Here is a 20,452-nt window from a genome sequence, read left to right on the forward strand (position 1 = left end):
TCGTTGATTGTCGGCGGGTGTTCTGTTCTTGGCGGGGTGCTGATAAGTGTAAACCACCAATAACTGAAACTGATTCATGGTGCTGATATCCGGTTAATGGTGTTGATAACCTGTTAACGGTGCCTCTTTTATGGATGTTATGGGGCCATAACTCTATTATCAGTGCCTTATGGCGCTGATAACCGGAATTCAGAGTGCTATGGCGCTAGAGAAGCATCATAAAACCAGATCGCCATTAACCAAGTCTGCTGATAACCAGGGACTGCCTGTAATTAACCCTTAAACGCCGACCTGTTAAAGTTGACCGAAGGTCGAATTTTTTCTATATATCGTGACTTATATGAAAATATGTCAAAACTGATAAAAGCTACAACCATGAGTTATTTTTTTGTTGTATTCTACATGAAATTGCACACATTTTCATATATAAAACTTTATGTAACGGCTAATATAAAACGGTGCAAACATTACGACAATCAGACAAAAGAATTTATGATTTTTTTTAGAAGAGTTACCGTGCGGATATAAGGAAAAAGTTTTTTAAAAAATTCACCATAAATCAAAATATTGTGCTAGACTTCCAATTTGTTGCAAAATGAAGGTAAATGATTGAATATTACTAGAATGTAAGAGTTTTAGCTTACAACTGCATTTTTCTACCATTTCGGTTGAGTCAAAGTTGACTGAAGGTTGAAATTTTGGCACTTATCGTTAATTATATGAAAATATTTGAAAACAGACAAAAGCTACAACCATGGGTTGTTTTCAGTTGTATTCTACATGAAATTGTGCACATTTTCATATATAAAACTTTATGTAACGGCTAATATAAAACGGTGCAAACATTACGACAATCAGACAAAAGAATTTATGATTTTTTTAGAAGAGTTACCGTGCGGATATAAGGAAAAAGTTTTTTTTTTCAAAAATTCACCATAAATTAAAATATTGTGCTAGAGACTTCCAATTTGTTGCAAAATGAAGGTAAATGATTGAATATTACTAGAATGTAAGAGTTTTAGCTTACAACTGCGTTTTTCTACCATTTCGGTTGAGTCAAAGTTGACTGAAGGTTGAAATTTGGCACTTATCATTAATTATATGAAAATATTTGAAAACAGACAAAAGCTACAACCATGGGTTGTTTTTAGTTGTATTCTACATGAAATTGTGCACATTTTCATATATAAAACTTTATGTAACGGCTAATATAAAACGGTGCAAACATTACGACAATCGGACGAGAGAATTTCTGATTTTTTCGGCAGTTACCGTGCGGATGTAAGGAAAAAGTTTTTTTTTCTTCAAAAATTCACCATAAATTAAAATATTATGCTAGAGACTTCCAATTTATTGCAAAATGAAAGAAAATGATTGCGTTTTTCGACCATTTCAGTTGAGTTAAAGTTGACCGAAGGTTGATATTTTGGCACATCGTTATTTATATGAAAATAATTCAAAACTGATAAAAGCTACAACCATGGGTTGTTTTTAGTTGTATTCTACATAAAATTACGCACATTTTCATATATAAAACTTTATGTAATGGCTGATATAAAACAGTGCAAACATTACGACAATCGGATGAAAGAATTTCTGATTTTTTGGCAGTTACAGCGCGGACACAAGGAAAAAGTTTTTTCAAAAATTCACCATGAATCGAAAGATTGTGCTAGAGACTTCTAATTTATTGCAAAATGAAGGTAAATGATTGAATATTACTAGAATGTAAGAGTTTTAGTTACAATTGCGTTTTTCGACCATTTTGGTAGTCAAAATTGACCAAAGGTAGAAATTTTGGCACATCGTTATTAATATGAAAATATTTCAAAACTTATAAAAGCTACAACCATGGGTTGTTTTTTGTTGTATTCTACATGAAATTGCACACATTTTCATATGAAAAACTCTATGTAACGGCTAATATAAAATGGTGCAAAGATTATGTCAAAGTGATGAAATAATTTTTGAGATGTGTCGCTGATGCTTTTTAGTGTGAGAAGAAAGAAATTCGCGCATGCGGGCCTAGGTAATGCTTTTAAACAAAACAACAGCTTGATCTGTAAACTCTTAGCATCCCTCAAGGCAAGTGATTCAAAATTTTTGCCAAGTAGGTCCATAACTATTTTTCAGAGAATATTAAAAAAACTTTTTTGAGTCTACGTATTTTACCCAACAGACAATTTTCGTCAACGTTTAATACGTCCAATTGACATTTAAGGGTATATGGCGTTGATAACATGTTAACTGTGCCACTGTTATGTATGTTATGGGGCCATAACTCTATTATCAGTGCCTTAAGGCGCTGATAACTGGAATTCGGAGTGTTATGGCACTAGACAACCATCATAAAACCAGATCGCCATTAACCGTGTCCAGTGCAAACATTACGACAAACAAGGCAAACTGACGAAAAAATTTCTGATTTTTTTAGCAGTTACCGCACGGACGTAAGGAAAAATTTTTTTTTTTTTAAATTCGCCATAAATCGAAATATTGTGCTAGAGACTTCTAATTTGTTGCAAAATGAAGGTAAATGATTGCATATTACTAAAATGTAAGAGTTTTCGGTCGAGTCAAAGTTGACCGATGGTTGAATTTTTGTTACATCATTATTTATATGAAAATATTTCAAAACTGATAAAAGCTACAACCATGGGTTGTTTTATGTTATATACTACATGAAATTGCACACATTTTCATATGTAAAACTTTATGTAAGAGCTAATATAAAATGGTGCAAACATTACGACAATCTGACGAAAGACTTTCTGAATTTTTCGGCAGAGTTACCGAGCAAACATATGGAAAAAGTTTTTCTAAAAAATTCACCATAAATCAAAATATTGTGCTAGAAACTTCCAATTTGTTGCAAAATGAAGGTAAATGATTGAATATTACTAGAATGTAAGAGTTTTAGCTTACAATTGCATTTTTCGACCATTTCGGTCAAGTCAAAGTTGACCAAAGGTTGAAATTTTGGCACTTATCGTGATTTATATGAAAATATTTCAAAACTGATAAAAGCTACAACCATGGGTTGTTTTTTGTTGTATTCTACATGAAATTGTGCACATTTTCATATACGTATAAAACTCTATGTAACGGCTAATATAAAATGGTGCAAAAATTATGACAAAGTGACGAAATAATTTCTGAGATGTGTCGCTGATGCTTTTTAGTGTGAGAAGAAAGAAATTCGCACATGCGCGCCTGGGTAACGCTTGTAAACAAAACAACAGCTTGATCCATGAACTCTTAGCATCCCTCAAGGCGCGTGATTCAAAATTTTTGCCAAGTAGGTCTAAAACTATTTTTCCGAGAATATTAAAAAAAAACTTTTTTGAGTCGACATATTTTACGTCAATTAAGCACATGACAGACAATTTTCATCGACATAAAATACGTCCAATAGGCTTTTAAGGGTTAATATTTATAATTTTATGGTGCAACATACAAGTACGTAGTTTTATACATAAAACCATGCACTGAAGTGCTGCTTACAATAAGCCTTGTACAGTGATTGTGGTTTTCCTTTAGCAACAGCTGAATTTCCTTCTAAATTCACTACTCATCTCATTCCAATTTTGTCACTCATGCCATTTAAACCAAAAAATTTGACTGGTCTGGTTCAGCTATTTTCCATAACAATTAATTTACATATCCTTTGCGTCAAGATTATTTTGGAATAGTACGGTTTGCACAGACTGCCAGCTGACAACCATCTAAATAGCTGCCTGGATGTGCATGAGCAAGTGAAGTACATATTGTACAGTAATCTGAAAAATTTTAAAATATAACACTTAATAAACTCATAAAAATACAAAAAATTTTACTTAGGCAGGAAAGTAAACCAATGGATGAAAAGGAATAGTAAGCCTTTTGGAACTTCTCTGTTGGTTGCTGACAGAGCATAGATTCATCTATAAGAATACTATACAGGCAGTCTGCGGTTTATAACAGGGGTTCCATTCTTGAGATGTGTCATAAGCCAAAAATTGTCGTAAGCCGGAACATCGTCGAAAATCATTAAAAATCCTAAGAAAACCTTACTTTTAATCCTTTGGGTGTATTAAGAACTATGTAAACTGCTTTATTAATGCATTTTTCATAAAAAAAACTTCAAATATTGATTATTTTGCCTTTTTGGAGACATTTCTGTCAGAATGCCGGCATAACCCTGAAACATGCATTGCAAACCTGAAAATAATTTCTGGCGAATATGATTGAAAAGTGTCATAACCCTGGAACATCATAAGCCGAAGCCGTCGTAAACCGGACTGCCTGTAATCAAATTGGACAGAGTATACCTTGACTGTTTTACAAAAAGATACAGAATTCAGAGATAGATTTTAATTTTACTCATGCTACTCTAATATACAGTGTTAACATGACAAATTTTTTTAGACAATTTGTATTTATCATAGCTACAAACCTGAGGTCTTAACAATAGGATAATTTCTAACGCCTAGCTGGATCCGGTTAAATCGCAAATGAAAGCAAGGAACCTTGTGAGATCTGGCAACGTGTACATATATTGGGTGAGAAGTGGTCAAGGACCACGCACACACGCCACAGCATTCAGTCTTTCCCAACTCAGGCTGTCTTAGGCAGACAGAGGGGCGGCTAGAGGTGGTCAGTACTATGTTAGGACCTCAGGTTGTAGCTATAATACAAATTGTCTTAGAAAATTTGTCATTTGTTCATATGCAAACAAAAATTCGGTCTTAACAGTAGGATAGACTTATATTTGGAGGGAGGTAAAGAAATCCTAAACCGGCTGGGGGCCTACCCACCAGTCCAGCTCCCGAAGAAATAACTTTTGGAGAGGGATTGAAGCCCGTGAAAAGCTACATACATTGATATCCAACCACTCAGACACTGAGTGACATACAATGATATATGGGAGAATCTTTGTATAGGGACCTAAAGAGAAACTTTGACTGTCTAGTAACAACCCAACACACCAGGGTTTGTTATCACTCCCTAATCCCCCTTGCCAAGAAGCGGAGCATGCTACCAAATAGAGGGTTGGTTATTTGCATACCAAGCGACCAACTATCAGTATGACTACCTTACTCACCTGTAACAGACCAGTCCAGCGAATGCCGTGTCTATTCCTCAACCTGCCCGAAGAAAGAAGGAAAGGTACAAGAGAAAGAAAGAGACCAGCCAACTTACTCATTCTCTTAACCACGCAATCATCTTAGGTAAGATACAAAAGTGTCCTGTTAAGGGCAATGATGAGTTACACAATCTACTGGGCAGCCACCACAGGACCCAGGGAAAACGTGTCCATAGATATGTGGGCAACATCCTTGAGATAGAAAGAAGTGAACGTGGACTGGCGTAACCAAGTACCAGCGCTTTAGCCAGCACAGACGTGGCGGCAGAATCATCAAGAGACTAGTATGCATGTCTGATGGCTTTCCGTATCCAAAAAGAGATAGTATTTTTCGAAACCTCTTTCTTTGTACGTCCCATGCTAACAATAAGCCTATGAAGCCAGACAGGACACACAAAAGCTCTTGAGCATCACCGTCCACAAAGTCACTCAGAGATGGAATGGAAAAGGAGGTGAACCTATCATCGTGCACCGTGGGATTCTGGGTCCTGGCCACGAATTTCGGGATAAATTCGAAGGACACTGACCCCCAACACCTGGTGTGCTTCACATCATACCTCAGACCGTGCAACTCCCCCACTCTCTTCAAAGATGCCAAGGCCAGGAGAAACACCGTTTTGAGCGTTAAGTCCCTGTCTGATGAACGACAAAAAGGCTCATATGGAGCCATAGTGAAACTTCTCAGGACCAAGGAAACATCCCAAGTCAGTGGCTTGAGCTCCCTGCGAGAACTAGATTGCTCAAACCCCTTACGTAACACTAGACTAAGGGCTGCCCTATAGCCTCTAATGACAGAAACAGACAAACATTTTTCATCTCTGAGGAAAGTCAAAAAGTCTATGTGCTCAATACAGGTTCCGAGTGGAGAAAAACCCTGTTTATGACACCAATCACAGTAAAGCACCCATTTACCTTGGTAAACTGCAGAGGTCTACCTTTTGAGACTGCTGGGCATATGCCCTGCTGTCCTCTGAGAAAAGCCTCTCGCGTGGAGAAGATACCTAATAGCCTCTAACTGTGAAGAGACAGGGATTCTACTGACTGGTGGAACCTTTCTACATGCGGCTGACACAGGAGATGCCGTCAAGGGGGAATTTCCCTCGGAACCTCCAACAGCAATGACAGATCTGGAAACCATTCTGCCTGAGGCCACAGAGGGGCTACCAAAGTCATCCTGAGACTCTGCGAACTCATCAGCCTGTTCAGGACTTGATGGATCAAGCAAAACAGAAGGAAGGCATACACCTCCAGGTCGTCCCATCCCAAGGATGTTGGATTGTGTTCTCCCCTAACGCTAGAGGATCTGGAACCACCGAACAGAATATCTCCAGTTTCCTGTTGAACTGGGTCGCAAAAGGTCCAGCATGGGTCTCCCCCAAACCTGGAAGAGCTTGTCTGCTACTACCTGAAAGGGACCACGGTGCCTAGGATCTGATCCCGACGCCTGAGCTTGTCTGTGACCAAATTCCATTTCCCTGGGATATACCTGGCTGAGAGCTCTACCAAATTGCTGACCGCCCACTGGTGAACCTCGATGGTCAAGGCGTGAAGTTGACGTGAAACCAGGCCGCCTCCCTGCTTGTTCACATAGTGACCACCGTAGTGTTGTCCGACATGAGAACGACAGAATGACCCTCTACTTTCTCCCGAAACTCCTTCAGACCCAGAAAGGCTGCCTTCAACTCCAAGATGTTGACATGCTGCTGTTTGTCCTCCTAACTCCAAACGCCCGAGGCAACGAGGCTGCGTAAGTGAGCCCCCAAACTGCGAGGGAGGTGTCTGAAAACAGAGGGATGTCCGGGGGGAGAGAACGCAGAGGAACACCCTTCAAGAGGTTACGGTTGTCCAACCACCAACAAAGGTCTTCTCTCACTTCCAGAAACAGAGGAATCCTTAACAGGGGTGAGTCCCCCACCGGAGACCAGAATTCCCTCAGCCTCCATTGTAGAGAACGAAGATGAAGACACCCATAAGGGACCAGCTTCTCCAGAGAAGACAAAATTCCCTGAAGAACCTGCCACTGATGAGCTGACTGATGTGGTTTTGACAGGAAGTCACGTGCCACCACTCGCAACTTCTCCAACCTCTGATCCAATGGGAAAACTCTTGAAACCGCTGTATCGATGACCATGCCCAGGTAAAGAATCCTTTGACTGGATACGAGGCTTGACTTCTCTTGGTTCACCACGATTCCCAGTTCCAGACAAAACCTAAGCAGACGATCTCTGTCCTGCAGCAGCTTCTCCCTGGAACCCACCAGGACAGCCCAATCGTCGAGGTACCTCAGCAAATGGATCCCCTGAGCATGGGCCCAACTTGAGACAAGAGAGAAGACCCTTGTGAACACTTAAGGGGCTGTGGTCAGCCCAAAACACAGGATTTTGAACTAGAAGACCTTGTCTCCGAGAGAGAAGCGAAGGAACTTCCTGAATGTTGGATGAATAGGGATCTGGAAGTATGCTTCCCTTAAATCTATTGACAGCATGAAGTTGCCTTCCCTTACAGCTGCCAACACTGAATGCTGGGTCTCCATCTTGAACCTTGTTTTCCTGAAGAAATGATTCAAGGTGGATAGGTCGATTATGGGCCTCCAACCTCCTGATGCCTTGAATACCAAGATGTGACTGTAAAACCAGGAGACAGGCGCACCACTTCCCCTATTGCATCCTTGTCCAGCATCTTCTGCACTTCCTCCTGGAGAGCCAAGAACTTCAGAGAATCTGGAGGATACACCTACCTGAGCAGAGGCTTGTCCGAGAGCGGGGGAGAGAAGTTGAATGGCAGTATATACCCTCCCCAAAGGACATCTACTACCCACTTCTCCGTCCCATAACTCCACCACTTGGCCCAATGGCCCGCCAGGCACCCCCGCCCCCAACCCCTGGCACAGGAGAGGGAGAGGTGCCTAAACCTACTGACGACCCCCTTTACCTCTGGGGACCCTTCTCGACTTAAAGGAACAGGAGCAAAAGGGACGTTGGTCCTCTGACCTAGGCTGGGATGAACGGGGAGGCTCTGCCAAAATCGAACTCCTTGGCAGCCTACCAGGCGATGACCTTCGTGACTGCTGCTGGGCAGGGGGAGGAAGAGGAGCCGGACATCTCTGAGGACAAGACTGACTTAGACACAGCCTGGTGCACTTTCCTGTCTTTCGTGTCAGTCCGACGCCGGTCTATAGCATCCTAAGAGTTTGGTTCAAGCGAACAGAAATTAAGACTCCAAAAGATCCCCATTCCTCAAAGCCAGCAAGGACTCAGGGTCAACCAATCTTTCCATCTTGGATAAAGCCGCGTCTCTTCTAATAAGGAGAAGGTTAGCCCATAAATTAACACTGAGGTGTGCAAGATACGAGAACGCCTTGCCCCAGACTGCAACAAACTGGCAAGAGAGGAAGCACTCACCAACCCCTCTGGGGAGCTGTCAGAAGCTATCTTGGCAATGACCGCCGACTAGAAGTCCAACCAAGAAACCGTCTGCAACATGGAGGCTGCCATAGACTCCAAAGAGGCATCCTGCGGAGACAAGGACGGAGCCACTGACCACACCTACTCCAAAGCCAGCCCCGGCTTCAGACAAATGACGTCCGGGTTATGATGACAAGACAACAAGTATGCAGAGTTTGGGGCATAGTACTTCCTATGCCTCATGAGAGGCAGGGGAAGCGACTTGGCAGAGCCCCTAGAGCGAAGCGATCCATCTCGATCTGAAACAGAGACGTTTACCTTATGTAAGACTGACGGGAAATGCCCCGACAAGGGAAGTTGAAACAATGACTTGGGATCTTGTGTAGCTCCCAGCAAGGCTTTCAAGCAGGAAAGAGTGAAAAATGACTGAGCCTGAGTCCTACTCTCCAAATTGTTGAACCCGCAAATGAAATTTACAGCTTCTGTAAAGGAAGACAAAAGCTCGTGTGTCTCCCTCCTCCTGCTACAGCAACGAAGATGAGAAGAATGAGCAGGCTTATCTAAAGTGCCTTACTCACCAAGCGCCAACTCCTGTGATGAACCAACCACAACACTAGGGACATCACTACGCACTTTCCCAATAGATGACCCTCGAACATGGCCGCCTATGAGCACGAGCAAGGCAGACGCACATACGTGCATAGGTGAAGTGTCACAAACACTCAAAATAGAACGAGAATCCCTTGGAGTCAAACCCGGGGAAGAACTAGGGAGAGGGGCACGCAAACACTCAGGCTGCACTAACTCCGCGCTCACAACCTTCGACCTCTTGACAGGCGCCTTGAGATCCTTACGGCGACAAATAGGCCCTGGAGAAGAAGCAGAAGCATTTGCAACTTGTGCATGAATGTGGAAGGTTGCAACGCACTCATGACTCGACGCAGGGGATGAAGCAGCCACTGTAGATCGCAAAGGGGAAGAAACACTAACACTCTCAGAAACACCAACACTCGCAGGAACATGGGCGTGCTGCTCTTAACTTGCAGACGAAGAAAGAGCAAAGTCCTTAGCCTTCCAGCGCTTGATATGCTGATGAGATGGAAATGGGGGAGAAGGAGAAGACAGCACTGGCTCCTTACACAATCTCTTCCCAGGAGGCGGGGGCGACGCAACACGCTTGCTTCCAGTCCTCCCAGCCGACATGCTGTTCACCTACATGAAGGGGGGTATACCAAAACTACATGAGGGAATACAGTAGTGCACCCAAAAGCTGGCAGATTGTATGAAGAGCAAAAACCCTAGATGGCGACAATGACCATCACCGCCTCTACCATAAGGAGGACCTTACCATCCTCTGATGGAAACCATCACTAAATATAACCCCTGGGACCCTTCTTCTCCCTTCCACCTGGATGGGCCCCTGGGATAGCAATTCAACTACACCGTATGAACACAACTACCAGGACCTGGCGCCAACCAATCAGTGACTACGTTGTTCAGCCAGACTCTCCCAGATGAATAATAATAATAATACAGTAATAATAATGGTATGGCCGTCTGGATGTCATTTAGTTTGTATTGTAGCTTCTCAGCCACTAAAATGAGTTTCTTTGTAGCAAAAGGTAAATTATACATACGCTGTCCAAAATATGTGTATTCCTTGATGTTTCGGTAGAGCTTTCTACCATACTCAAAAGGTGAATGAGGCAGGGGTACACCTATGCCATATTTATATCTACAAGTGGACTTACATAAATTTATGGCAATTTTTCATTGGTTGTTGAATCCTGGGGGGCCCTCCTTCCACTGGAGTGGAATGAATCATCTGGTCTGGGAGAGTCTAGCTAACTGACATAGTCACTGATTGGTTGGCACCAGGTCTCGGGAGTTTTGGTCATAAGGCATGCTGCCTAAAGTAGAGGGCAGCTGAATCGCTATTCCAAGGGTATGCCTTGCTGTTCTCCTGACGATGGAAGAGAGAAGCCTCCTGGGTTATATTTAGTGATGGTTTCCACCAGAGGATGGTGAGGGCCTCCTTATACTGGAGGCAATGATGGTTGTTGTTGCCAACTCGGTGAATGGCAATCCTCTTGGAGAATGAAGTCATAGTCATACCGATGGAAGAATGGCAGCACCCTTTCTGTCTGATTTACCAACTGCTACAAAGAAACTAATTCGAGAGACTGAGCAAGTGAGAGACTGAGAAAGTACAATACAAACTAAAAAGCATCCACACAGCCATACTGTTCAATGAAGTTTGCTTGAGAGAGGATCTTCTTCTCAAAAAATATAATAACAATTCTGCTATAATTCATAACAAAGCATGCAAGAACCTATATAATTGTTGGAACAGCCACTGTTTGACTGAAGTGATGGAAAGATTATCTAAAAGATTACAACAAGCTGGTATCTCCTGGGTAACCTGCACCATGAGTGACAGGAAACTGGTTATTAGTAATGTTGCAGAAGGGTCGATACATCAAATGTTAATACAAGTAAATAACTGTTGCTCATATATGTTATAAGAGATATATGATGCAGACTGCTGATTCTTCAAGTATTAGCCATTAGCAATTGTTGTCATTGTTAAGAATCCTGCAATGATGGGATTACAAAAGCCATTCGGGTGATAAAACACTAGGCACAGCTAAATGAAGGGTCAAATGACTTCTAACACAGTTTCTCATGTTTGGGATGTAATAATCCTTCTGACTGGTCAAAATTCTTTTTGCAGAGTGCAAATGACTTCTCTTCCATCTACCCACTAAAAACATTGTGCACTATACTGTATATATGTTCTTTTATAATCGCTACATTATCACAAGTACAATAAATCATATGAAATACAATGCTATTCTTTAGCTATGCGGGCAAAAAGCACTGAAAGGCTTATTTATCATTAAAAGCTTCATCAAACTTTGCTGTCTGACACACTTTTGATATCAGAAGGCATGGTAAGTGGAAGCTGCAGGAAGGTCCAGATCTCAATTATGCTAAACCAAATCTTGGTGTTAAATACTGGTTTGCATGTATTTGGCACTAACTTGGCTGCTTTCTATCTTCTGTGGGTATGATGATTAAATTGTTAATCCAACTTTATTTCGATTCAGTGGTTTGGTTAAATACTTAATAATATGTTCTTTAATAAATCTTATACACTTCCTAATTTCTTTCTCTTATACTTTCTACTTTTCATGATACTTTACTTTCAACTTTTTTTAATTCCTTATTTATTCCTCTTGTAAGTTTTACTTTTCTTGATAGTACTATACTATAATCCACTTTTTTTTTTTTTTTTTTTTACTTTTCTTGATATTTTATATTCCACTTGATATAACCTTAATGTAACAGAATAGCTAACAATAATACCACTATCAATTTAGACCCATAATATGATTGAATGATCTAATTATAGTTAAAAATAAAACCCTAACTTCAATTACTAATAATGTAGAGAAACAACTCATTCAGTAATGATAATGACTTGATTCTATAGCCAAGTTACCTGTTTTTATTAAAACTGACATTTGCATGAAAAATTATATTTTTTGGTCATGAAAGCAATGTTTTCATAACACAAAACAATTAATCATATACAGTTACAAAATATTCTTTTCCTTGCATTTTGATTTTACCAAGTGCCATAAAGTGATTTGGCAAGATGGTAAAAAGTAACATAAAATGGATATTGTGGTTTCCACTAAACCTAACCGTTACTTGCAGTATGTAGTGGAAATTTCAACTAAAGGATGGCATCAAGAATTCTTATATTGCCGTGTAAATTCTGATAGAAATATTTATTTTATCTCGATGAAACACCTGAATGTTCATGTGGAATATTTCATTTGTTAATACACAAACAGTACATTTTACCAAACTAATTAGTGAAAATGGTAAGAAAAAGAACAACTTGGGAGACCCTTGTTCTTGATTTCTGATTTGTTGAATCATAAACTGCTGAGATTTTCAATATCTTAACCATTACAGGAACTATATAAATGGAAAAATGCACAATAAAATTTTTTAAACAAACCCAGTGCATACAGCAAGTCGCATGAATCAAATACATCACACCTAATATTGACATGGGTAGATTCAAGACAGATAATGAAACAAAAATTGAAGGGATGAAAGGGTCTCTCTGTACAGCAAAGTGGAAGTATTTACCTGTGATGCTAAAAGCACAAGAAAGTTAGAATAGAATAAAATATAGAATTTAGACCAAAAACTAAGTGCTGGAACCTATGAGGTTACTCAACAATGAAAGGAAAATTCAAAGTAGTAGAATGGTTTGAAAGGTGTGACAGGAGGAAAAGTTCCCAGTTGCACTTTCAAGCGACTGTTAGGAGAGGGTGGATGGCAAGATGGAAGAAAGAGAATATGAATGGAGGTGCAGTAACGGGAATGAAAAGGGTTGCAGCTAGGGGCTAAAGGACCTACTGAACACTGAATGTTTAAAGTGCATTGCATGAGAGGTACCTAATGGTACTATCCCTACCCTCTACGGTAACACAAAAGTTGGTCTGACAAATGTTACTTCAAGCTGGAGGTCAAACAATTGTTACTGTAACCATAGTACAGGCATCCCAGTACTGGCAATCCGGTTGATGGGGCTTGTCTAGCGCCGAAATTCTGTGATGTCCAGTTATGGGCGCCAATACAAACCTAACAGAGGTGCCATTAACTGGTTATTGGTGTCGATAAGGGCTGAAAATCGCAGATTTTCGGTTATCAGTGATTTTCGTGTATCATCAAGGAATGCCCCTGATAACCGGGGACTGACTGCCTGTATGTACTGTAATGACATGTAAATAATGGACCTGAACTTTGTATGAGCACATTCAGTTGGCATTCTGCAAACAGTTTTTGTAAAAAAATTTCATACAAAACACTGTCATATTCTTAATTTAATAAAGTAACTTGAAACTTTCATGCCAAGCAACATTACCTAGATTTGTTCATTTTATCGACAACACGCTTCAAAATGGTGGCACCAGCAGCCCATATATCTTTTTGGTGTGAGGAGAGACATGTGAATCCTACAGCAACTGCACCACTTTCAGCAAAATCAATTTCCAACAAGTTCTCATCTTCAGACAAATGCAGCATCAGAGGCAAAAGGAAACGCATGTCATATATAGTCCTGTCATCTCCATACACATCACCTGGCTAAGAAAATAAATGCAATTGTAACAAATAAATAAAAAATGCTAAAAATAACTGGTTCTAGAAACAAATTTTACATTTCAATAGTAATTCACAATATATTTAAGCAAGTGTTTTACATATGCTGTGCTTTGCTTATTGACACCAATAGAAATAAAGCAGGTAACAAAGACTAGCACATGAATGCTGACTACTTCATTACCTGGACAGTAGGCTGAACAAAAAAACAATTACAATACATTAGTTTTTGCAAACATGCAACCTAAAACCTTGAATATTTTTAACACTAACAAATAATTTTCATTCAAATGCAAAACACATCAATAAATCACCATTAATTCCCAAGTGTCAGTATATGGACTGAAATTAAAGCTGTACCTATGAGAACATAATACAGAACTCATGAGAAAAGTCAATATTACACTAACAGTGCCAAGTCTCTTCCTCTGACAAACGTGTGATACTAATTGTAAAAGTGTGGGTAAAATGGTCTTTAAATAAAGCTTATCAATGACAGTGGCATTCTGAAAACATCCCAGACTGACCAAATATCAAAGAAATCTGAGAACCATGTGTATGTATGTCTTGCCTCCACCACCACCACCACCACCACATAATCTACACTGATGCCTCTTAGATATGCTTCCACTTTTGAAGGCCAGATACAACTTCCATTACAGATCCATCATCTTTAAACAGTCTAGCCATGCTCTTACATTGTAAAAGTTTATCTTTTCTTCCACAAAGAAGTGATTAACACATCCAGAATTAAAGTAAAAAATATCCAGAACATAAGATTACAAAAGTACTAATTAATAGAAGATAAAGGAAAGCAATGCAGAACAAAATTGGGGAAGAACAGAGAAACAAAATGTATTTAATTTATGTAAAAAACAAAGTCAACATCCTGCCATAAAAATACTGTCCAAGACTTTTGACCTGGTATAGCTTGCAGTATATTATTCTCATATACTCAGAGGCTGAGACAGTAGGGTAAATAACCTGCATCTTCTAACGATGCTTAAAAGAGATAATACATGTGAATCTCTTACCTGTAATAAATCAGGATGGGAAATGCTCACCATAAGCAGTCAATAAAGATGTCTGAGGGAGCAACAAGTGTAAACACTACTACATACCAAATGAAAAGCCAAGGTCATTCATACAATGTACCTGTTAACTTGGTAAACCAACTCCAAACCAAAGGCATGAAGGAAAACCACACTCATCCAGAACATCTATATAGATAGAAGGGATTCCAAAAAAATGGAGAATCCCTCCTTACTGGCAATGGAAAATCTTGAAGCTACCAACTAAAGGTAAGACTATAAGTACAGTAGTGCCTCAGGATATGAAATTAATCCGTTCTGAAGCGGCCTTCGAAACCTGATTTTTTTTGTATCTAGAACTACATTTTACATGTAAATTGCCTAATTCGTTCCAAGCCCTACAAAAACACCACAGTAAATGTTATACTAAAGCTAAACTGACCAATAAACGATGAAATACAACAATTTGGACCATTCAATACCTAACCTAACCTTTATTGTACCTGTAAATAAAGTGTATTAGTGTACAGGGTACAAGAAATACTGTACCTACATGTACACACATATGTAGTAAAATGTGGAACCTTACCTTTCGAATAAGGTGATGTCAGCAAGTGGCAACAGAGGAGGACAAATGGCAGAAAACATGAACACTTAACTTTACGAAACACATTAAAAAATAGCAGAATGGCAGAAAACATTAACACTTAACTTTACAAAAAACTTAAAAATTAAATTTCTTTATTTGTTGCCGTATCACTTGGACCTTCCTGTTTGCTTACTACTAAAGGCCTCTTTAAAAAGTAACTATCCAAGGAAGATTGCTTCTGCCTACTTTTCAAATTGTTCCTGAAATGACTCAGGCAAACATCATCGAACTGCGCAAGCATACAACCTATGTAAGCCTTTTCGGGGTGTCTTTTTTCTACAAATGATTGCACTTTATGAAAAGCAGCTAGAGCATCCTTAATTTCTGCCGTTGTCATAGGGTCCTCCTCCTCCTCCTCGCTGCTGCTAGAGAACTCTTCTTGAATGACGTTATGTTGTATGGCCTCCAACTCTTTCAGGTCATCCGTCTTAAGCTCCTCTTGGTGCTCCTCGAGAAGGTCATTGATGTCGTCCTCGTCGACGACCAGCCCCATGGACTAGCCGAGTGAACGATCTCATCAAGATCTGGTTGCGAAACAGTTTCAGGATTGTCAACTGTTTCTGAATCTTCATCAGCTTTGCCCAAGTTGAATCCCTCAAAGTCTCAGGCGGATAAAGCATCAGGCCAGAGTTTCCCCCACAAGGAATTCAAGGTTCACCTCGAAACCTCCTGCCAAGCTTGATCGATGAGTTGGATGCATATCCCGACATCAAAATGCTCCTTCCAAAATTCACACAAGGTGAAGCTTGTGGTATCGGTGATGTCGAAACATCTCTTGCTGGTCCATGGGCTGGAGGAGAGGGGTGGTGTTAGGCGGAAGATAAAGAACCTTGATAAAAGAATACGTACTCCGCTAGGATATCTTCCTTGAGGCCAGGTCCCTCGCTCTCTGTTTCATCCTCAACAACAAAACTCAACAACTCCTCCTCCTCCTCCTCAGAATCCCCCTCATATGCACTAAAACCACTAAATTCTAACTCAGTTTCAGCCTGTGACTCCCGTACAGACATTGGGGGCAAATATTCATCATCACTTAGTACATCGGGAGTGATGTCCTCGTCACTAGATGACCAACTGCCATCAAAATGAGGACTTGCGACCTGCTCTTGATCGAGCTCCAACAAGTACTCATCAATGTCCTTTTGTTGGAGGCCTCCCAAATGTCTACGACGCCCCTCAGGACACCCCAATGCTTCCTAGGGGTCGTAAAAGGCACACGATGTGGTCCTTGGACACTTTCGGCCACACGAGGCCGAACAACACGCCGTTAAGTAGCTGGGTCATCTTGGGTGCTTGGTCCCTCTCCAGCATCTAAGTCCAAAACATCGCGATCCCTACCGACAGGCCTTTTGCGCTCTAGACAATGTTGGGACATCTCTACGTACATCTTGTACCACCACAAATACTTAAACAGTCGCAAAAGTTCGGCAAAACACGAATGCAGCAAGAGATTGCTCTCAGACGACGCATCGCTGATGCTTGCTGGTGCGAGAAGAAAGCAATTCGCGAATGCGCGCCTGGGTAACGCTTGTAAACAAAACAACAGCTTGATCCATGAACTCCCGAACTCCCACATCCCTCAAGGTGCAATTCAAAATTTTTTGCCATGTAGGCCTATAACTATTTTTCCGCGAATATTAAAAAACACTTTTTAGAGTCGACATATTTTACGTCAATTAAGCACCCGACAGACAATTTTAGTCGATGTAAAATACATCCAATAGGCATTTAAGGGTTAATGGCCTGTTTCTAGCATATGACATAAGCTGTAAGTACACATTTTTTAAAATGACAACAGCACAAACATTCATAATAAGTTGATTGATATGAAAAGTTCCTTGCTCAGATGTATTTTTGTAATATATGTAAGTTTGAATTTGCATGAGTTAACATATCCAAATCTCAATTAAAAAATATTGTAATGGAAAAAAAAGCTTTTTATAACAACCTGAGATGCCAATGACTTATTGCTACACCAATGACCCTTATTGCTACACCATAGATAATAATGGAGATCAAAACATAAAACTAAAGACTCAATGAGGTGAATAAAATATATACAAACAAAATAAATACATACCTCTAAGGGTAGATTGACATCAAATGAACAACAGGTCTTAAACATCTTGTCACCCTTCAACAGGCCTATAATTTGGTTGCTCTTTGGTTCTTCATAAGTTTTTGTAGAAGTGAATAACCCAAAGTGAGCAACAGCTGCATCTCCCCATAGAAGTGGGTTGTATCTATTCATGGCACCTATTTCTTCGTAGATGTGTAGTAACTGCAGAGGAGTCAGAAAAAAATAAGCCATCTGCACAGATTTACTAAATTTTTTGGAAAACAATGATTCCTAGTTTCAGTTACTATTTTACAACAAAATCTTTAATATTTCTGTTCCTTGTAAGAAGGGTAGGTTTGTATGGGAATATTATTTTTTACTGTACTACACTGAAAGCTGGAATTTTCTAAAGGCTACTAACAATCTGGGTAAATGGATAATGTATTTATTCTAATGAAAAAACTTTATTTTTACAAAATTCCTTAGCATAATGAATATAAGCAATTAAAGAACAGCAGCATTCTTTGATGAACAACTGAAATGAATTGGTAATGAACTCAACCAGAAAAAATTAAAAGAACTTAATAACCAAATTACCCTTAAAATTTTCTGGTCCACTGCAGACATAGAGGCTCCATAGGCACCTAAGAGCACTGGAACATGCTCTTCCAGACATATGCTTTTATTATGATCAATAATTGTTTGCTGCAACTCAACAATACTTTCTGGAAGAAGAGTGGTACAGGTTAATAGGATGTTATCTACAATAACTTATTTAGATAAAAAGCACAAATAGCATAAACTAATGTTTACTGACTTCATGATGCTAAATATCCACTTGAGCATCGTCAATTCTTTCCCATCTAGCTGTCATTCCTCATTCTTCCTCAAAGCATACACCTCAGCAATACAAATTAAAATTCACACTGACTTTTCTATCTATTCCTAAACTGTTTCCTATTTATTTGTTTCATATGAATTCCTCTATTTCATTCAAATTGCTTTAATTTTTCCCATTACAACGCTTTACAAACTTTTTTGTCCCTTCCTCTAGATTCTTAAAGTTTTCAGCTCTCTTCAAATATTTCTCTTTGATTCCTTCATTCCACAAAATTCTACGTTTCCCAAGCACCATACATCAACATTTCCATAACTTGGTCCTCTCCCATACTACTAGCCTTGCCATTTCTCTTATTTTTCTCAGTACTAGTTGCAGTTCTTTTTGTTATGTTCACCTTTTTATGATATTAATAACCTAAAAGATGTATCTAAGAAAACTTTTAACTACATATATGCTATTTCTAAGTCTTGTATTTATTTCTGTTATTATGCTTGAGGCTTTTAAATATCTTTTTTTTCTGTTGCTGCACTTTTAACTCTGACTTTATATTCTGTACCATTCTCTCATATTTAATCATTCACTGTATAATCTTCATATGCTCTTGTTCTTCTTCCTTTTCCCTAGCTCTTGTTCTTCATTTTCCCTATCTCAAGACAAACCATACACACATACATACTGTACATTTCTTTCATTCTAATAACAACTCATCTTGACCATATCCTTCAGTTTCTTCTAGCATTATTCACAGATGCCAAATCTAATCCATGATATCTGGAGGATGAAATCTATGTGAAATATGTGTTTTAGAACAGTTTACCCCCTAGTAGGTCACTACTGACCATTTGTGGTATGATGCTTTGCTACATTTCAATATACATGTATACCAAATATAAAAATGCTGATCAAGTGGCCTTCTTCAATACAATGAAGTTTTCATAATACAACTAATATTGTAATTCTTACCTGAACACCTGAATTAGCCCTGGTCACTGACCAGCCCAAACTACATCCTCACAAAACTTACCCATCAATTGAGTAACTAACTGACAGTGTTTCCAAACCTTATGGAAATACAACCAATCAAAGTGATCACATTTCAGTCAAAAGGAAATTTAGATCAGCACTAATGGATGTGAGAGCATACCAGGGAGCGGAGTGTGATTCAGATCACTACATGGTGGCAGCAAAAATACATATAAAATTGACAATAAAGAGAAAGAATGGAGGGCAAACATCTAAGATAGATACTGAGAAACTGAAGGAAGAGGAAACAAGATTGCAATATTAGGTTGAAGTAGAGATCAGATTTCCAGCATTAGAGGTGGATGATAATGTAAGTTGTAACCAAGTAAAACCTCTAGTGTTGGAAGCAGCAGAGAGAACTGTTGGCAGGGCGAGGCAACGGAGGGAAGGGCAATGGTTTGATGAGGAATGCAGAGAGGCAGCCCAAAGAAGAGGAGAAACAAGATTACAATGGATAGAGAATAGGAGAAATGCAGAGAGGAGAAGGATATATACAGAGGCAAGAATTGAGGCATGAAATGAGCACTAACAGAAGGAAGAAAAGAATGCTAATTGATAGAGAGTTGGAAGAGGTTGAGAGCAACAGCAGGCAGGGAAATGTGAGGGCCGAGTTCTATGGTATAAATAAAATCACGAAAGGATACCAGGCCATGCTAGGAATGGTGCGGTGCGCAGTAGATATGGCGATCTTTTAGTAGATAGAGAGGAAATTGAAGAGAGATGGGTAGAACATTTTAGAACCCTGTTAAACAGAACAGCACCTCCCAAACAGCCTGGGGAGAATGGAGAAATTATATTGGGAGAGGATGAAGAGGATACAACCACAGAAGAAATTCTAGAAATAATAAATCACCTAAAGAATAAGAAGTCTGTTGGCCTTGATGAGATTAGTGCAGAAGTACTGAAGTATGGAGGAAGACAACTACAAGAAGCAATGGCAAAAATTGTGATTGGAATTTGGAGAAGGGAAGAAATGCCTGAAGAATAGGAGGAGGGACTGTTTGTGCCAATTCACAAGAAAGGTGATAGGATAGAACGGAATGTGGGAATTATAGAGGCATTTGTCTCTTAACTGTTGGATATAAGACTGTAGCTAAATTATTAAATACAGTGGTACCTATACGAAATTAATCCGT

General features: G+C 39.5%; 1 protein-coding gene across 1 annotated transcript in view; it reads right to left on the reverse strand.

Moving 5' to 3' along the window:
• The window catches only part of LOC135222636 (nucleolar pre-ribosomal-associated protein 1-like), a 307,212-nt gene that overhangs the window by 66,931 nt on the left and 219,829 nt on the right, over window positions 1–20,452 (reverse strand). The window contains exons 9-11 of the mRNA XM_064260767.1: window positions 18,050–18,177; window positions 17,474–17,674; window positions 13,478–13,698 (exon numbers count right to left, since the gene is read on the reverse strand). Coding sequence (XP_064116837.1) covers window positions 13,478–13,698; window positions 17,474–17,674; window positions 18,050–18,177 — 550 coding nt within the window. The remainder of the gene's footprint in view (window positions 1–13,477; window positions 13,699–17,473; window positions 17,675–18,049; window positions 18,178–20,452) is intronic.

Source organism: Macrobrachium nipponense, chromosome 8, assembly GCF_015104395.2.
Source record: "Macrobrachium nipponense isolate FS-2020 chromosome 8, ASM1510439v2, whole genome shotgun sequence".
NCBI classification, from domain to species: Eukaryota; Metazoa; Arthropoda; class Malacostraca; order Decapoda; family Palaemonidae; genus Macrobrachium; species Macrobrachium nipponense.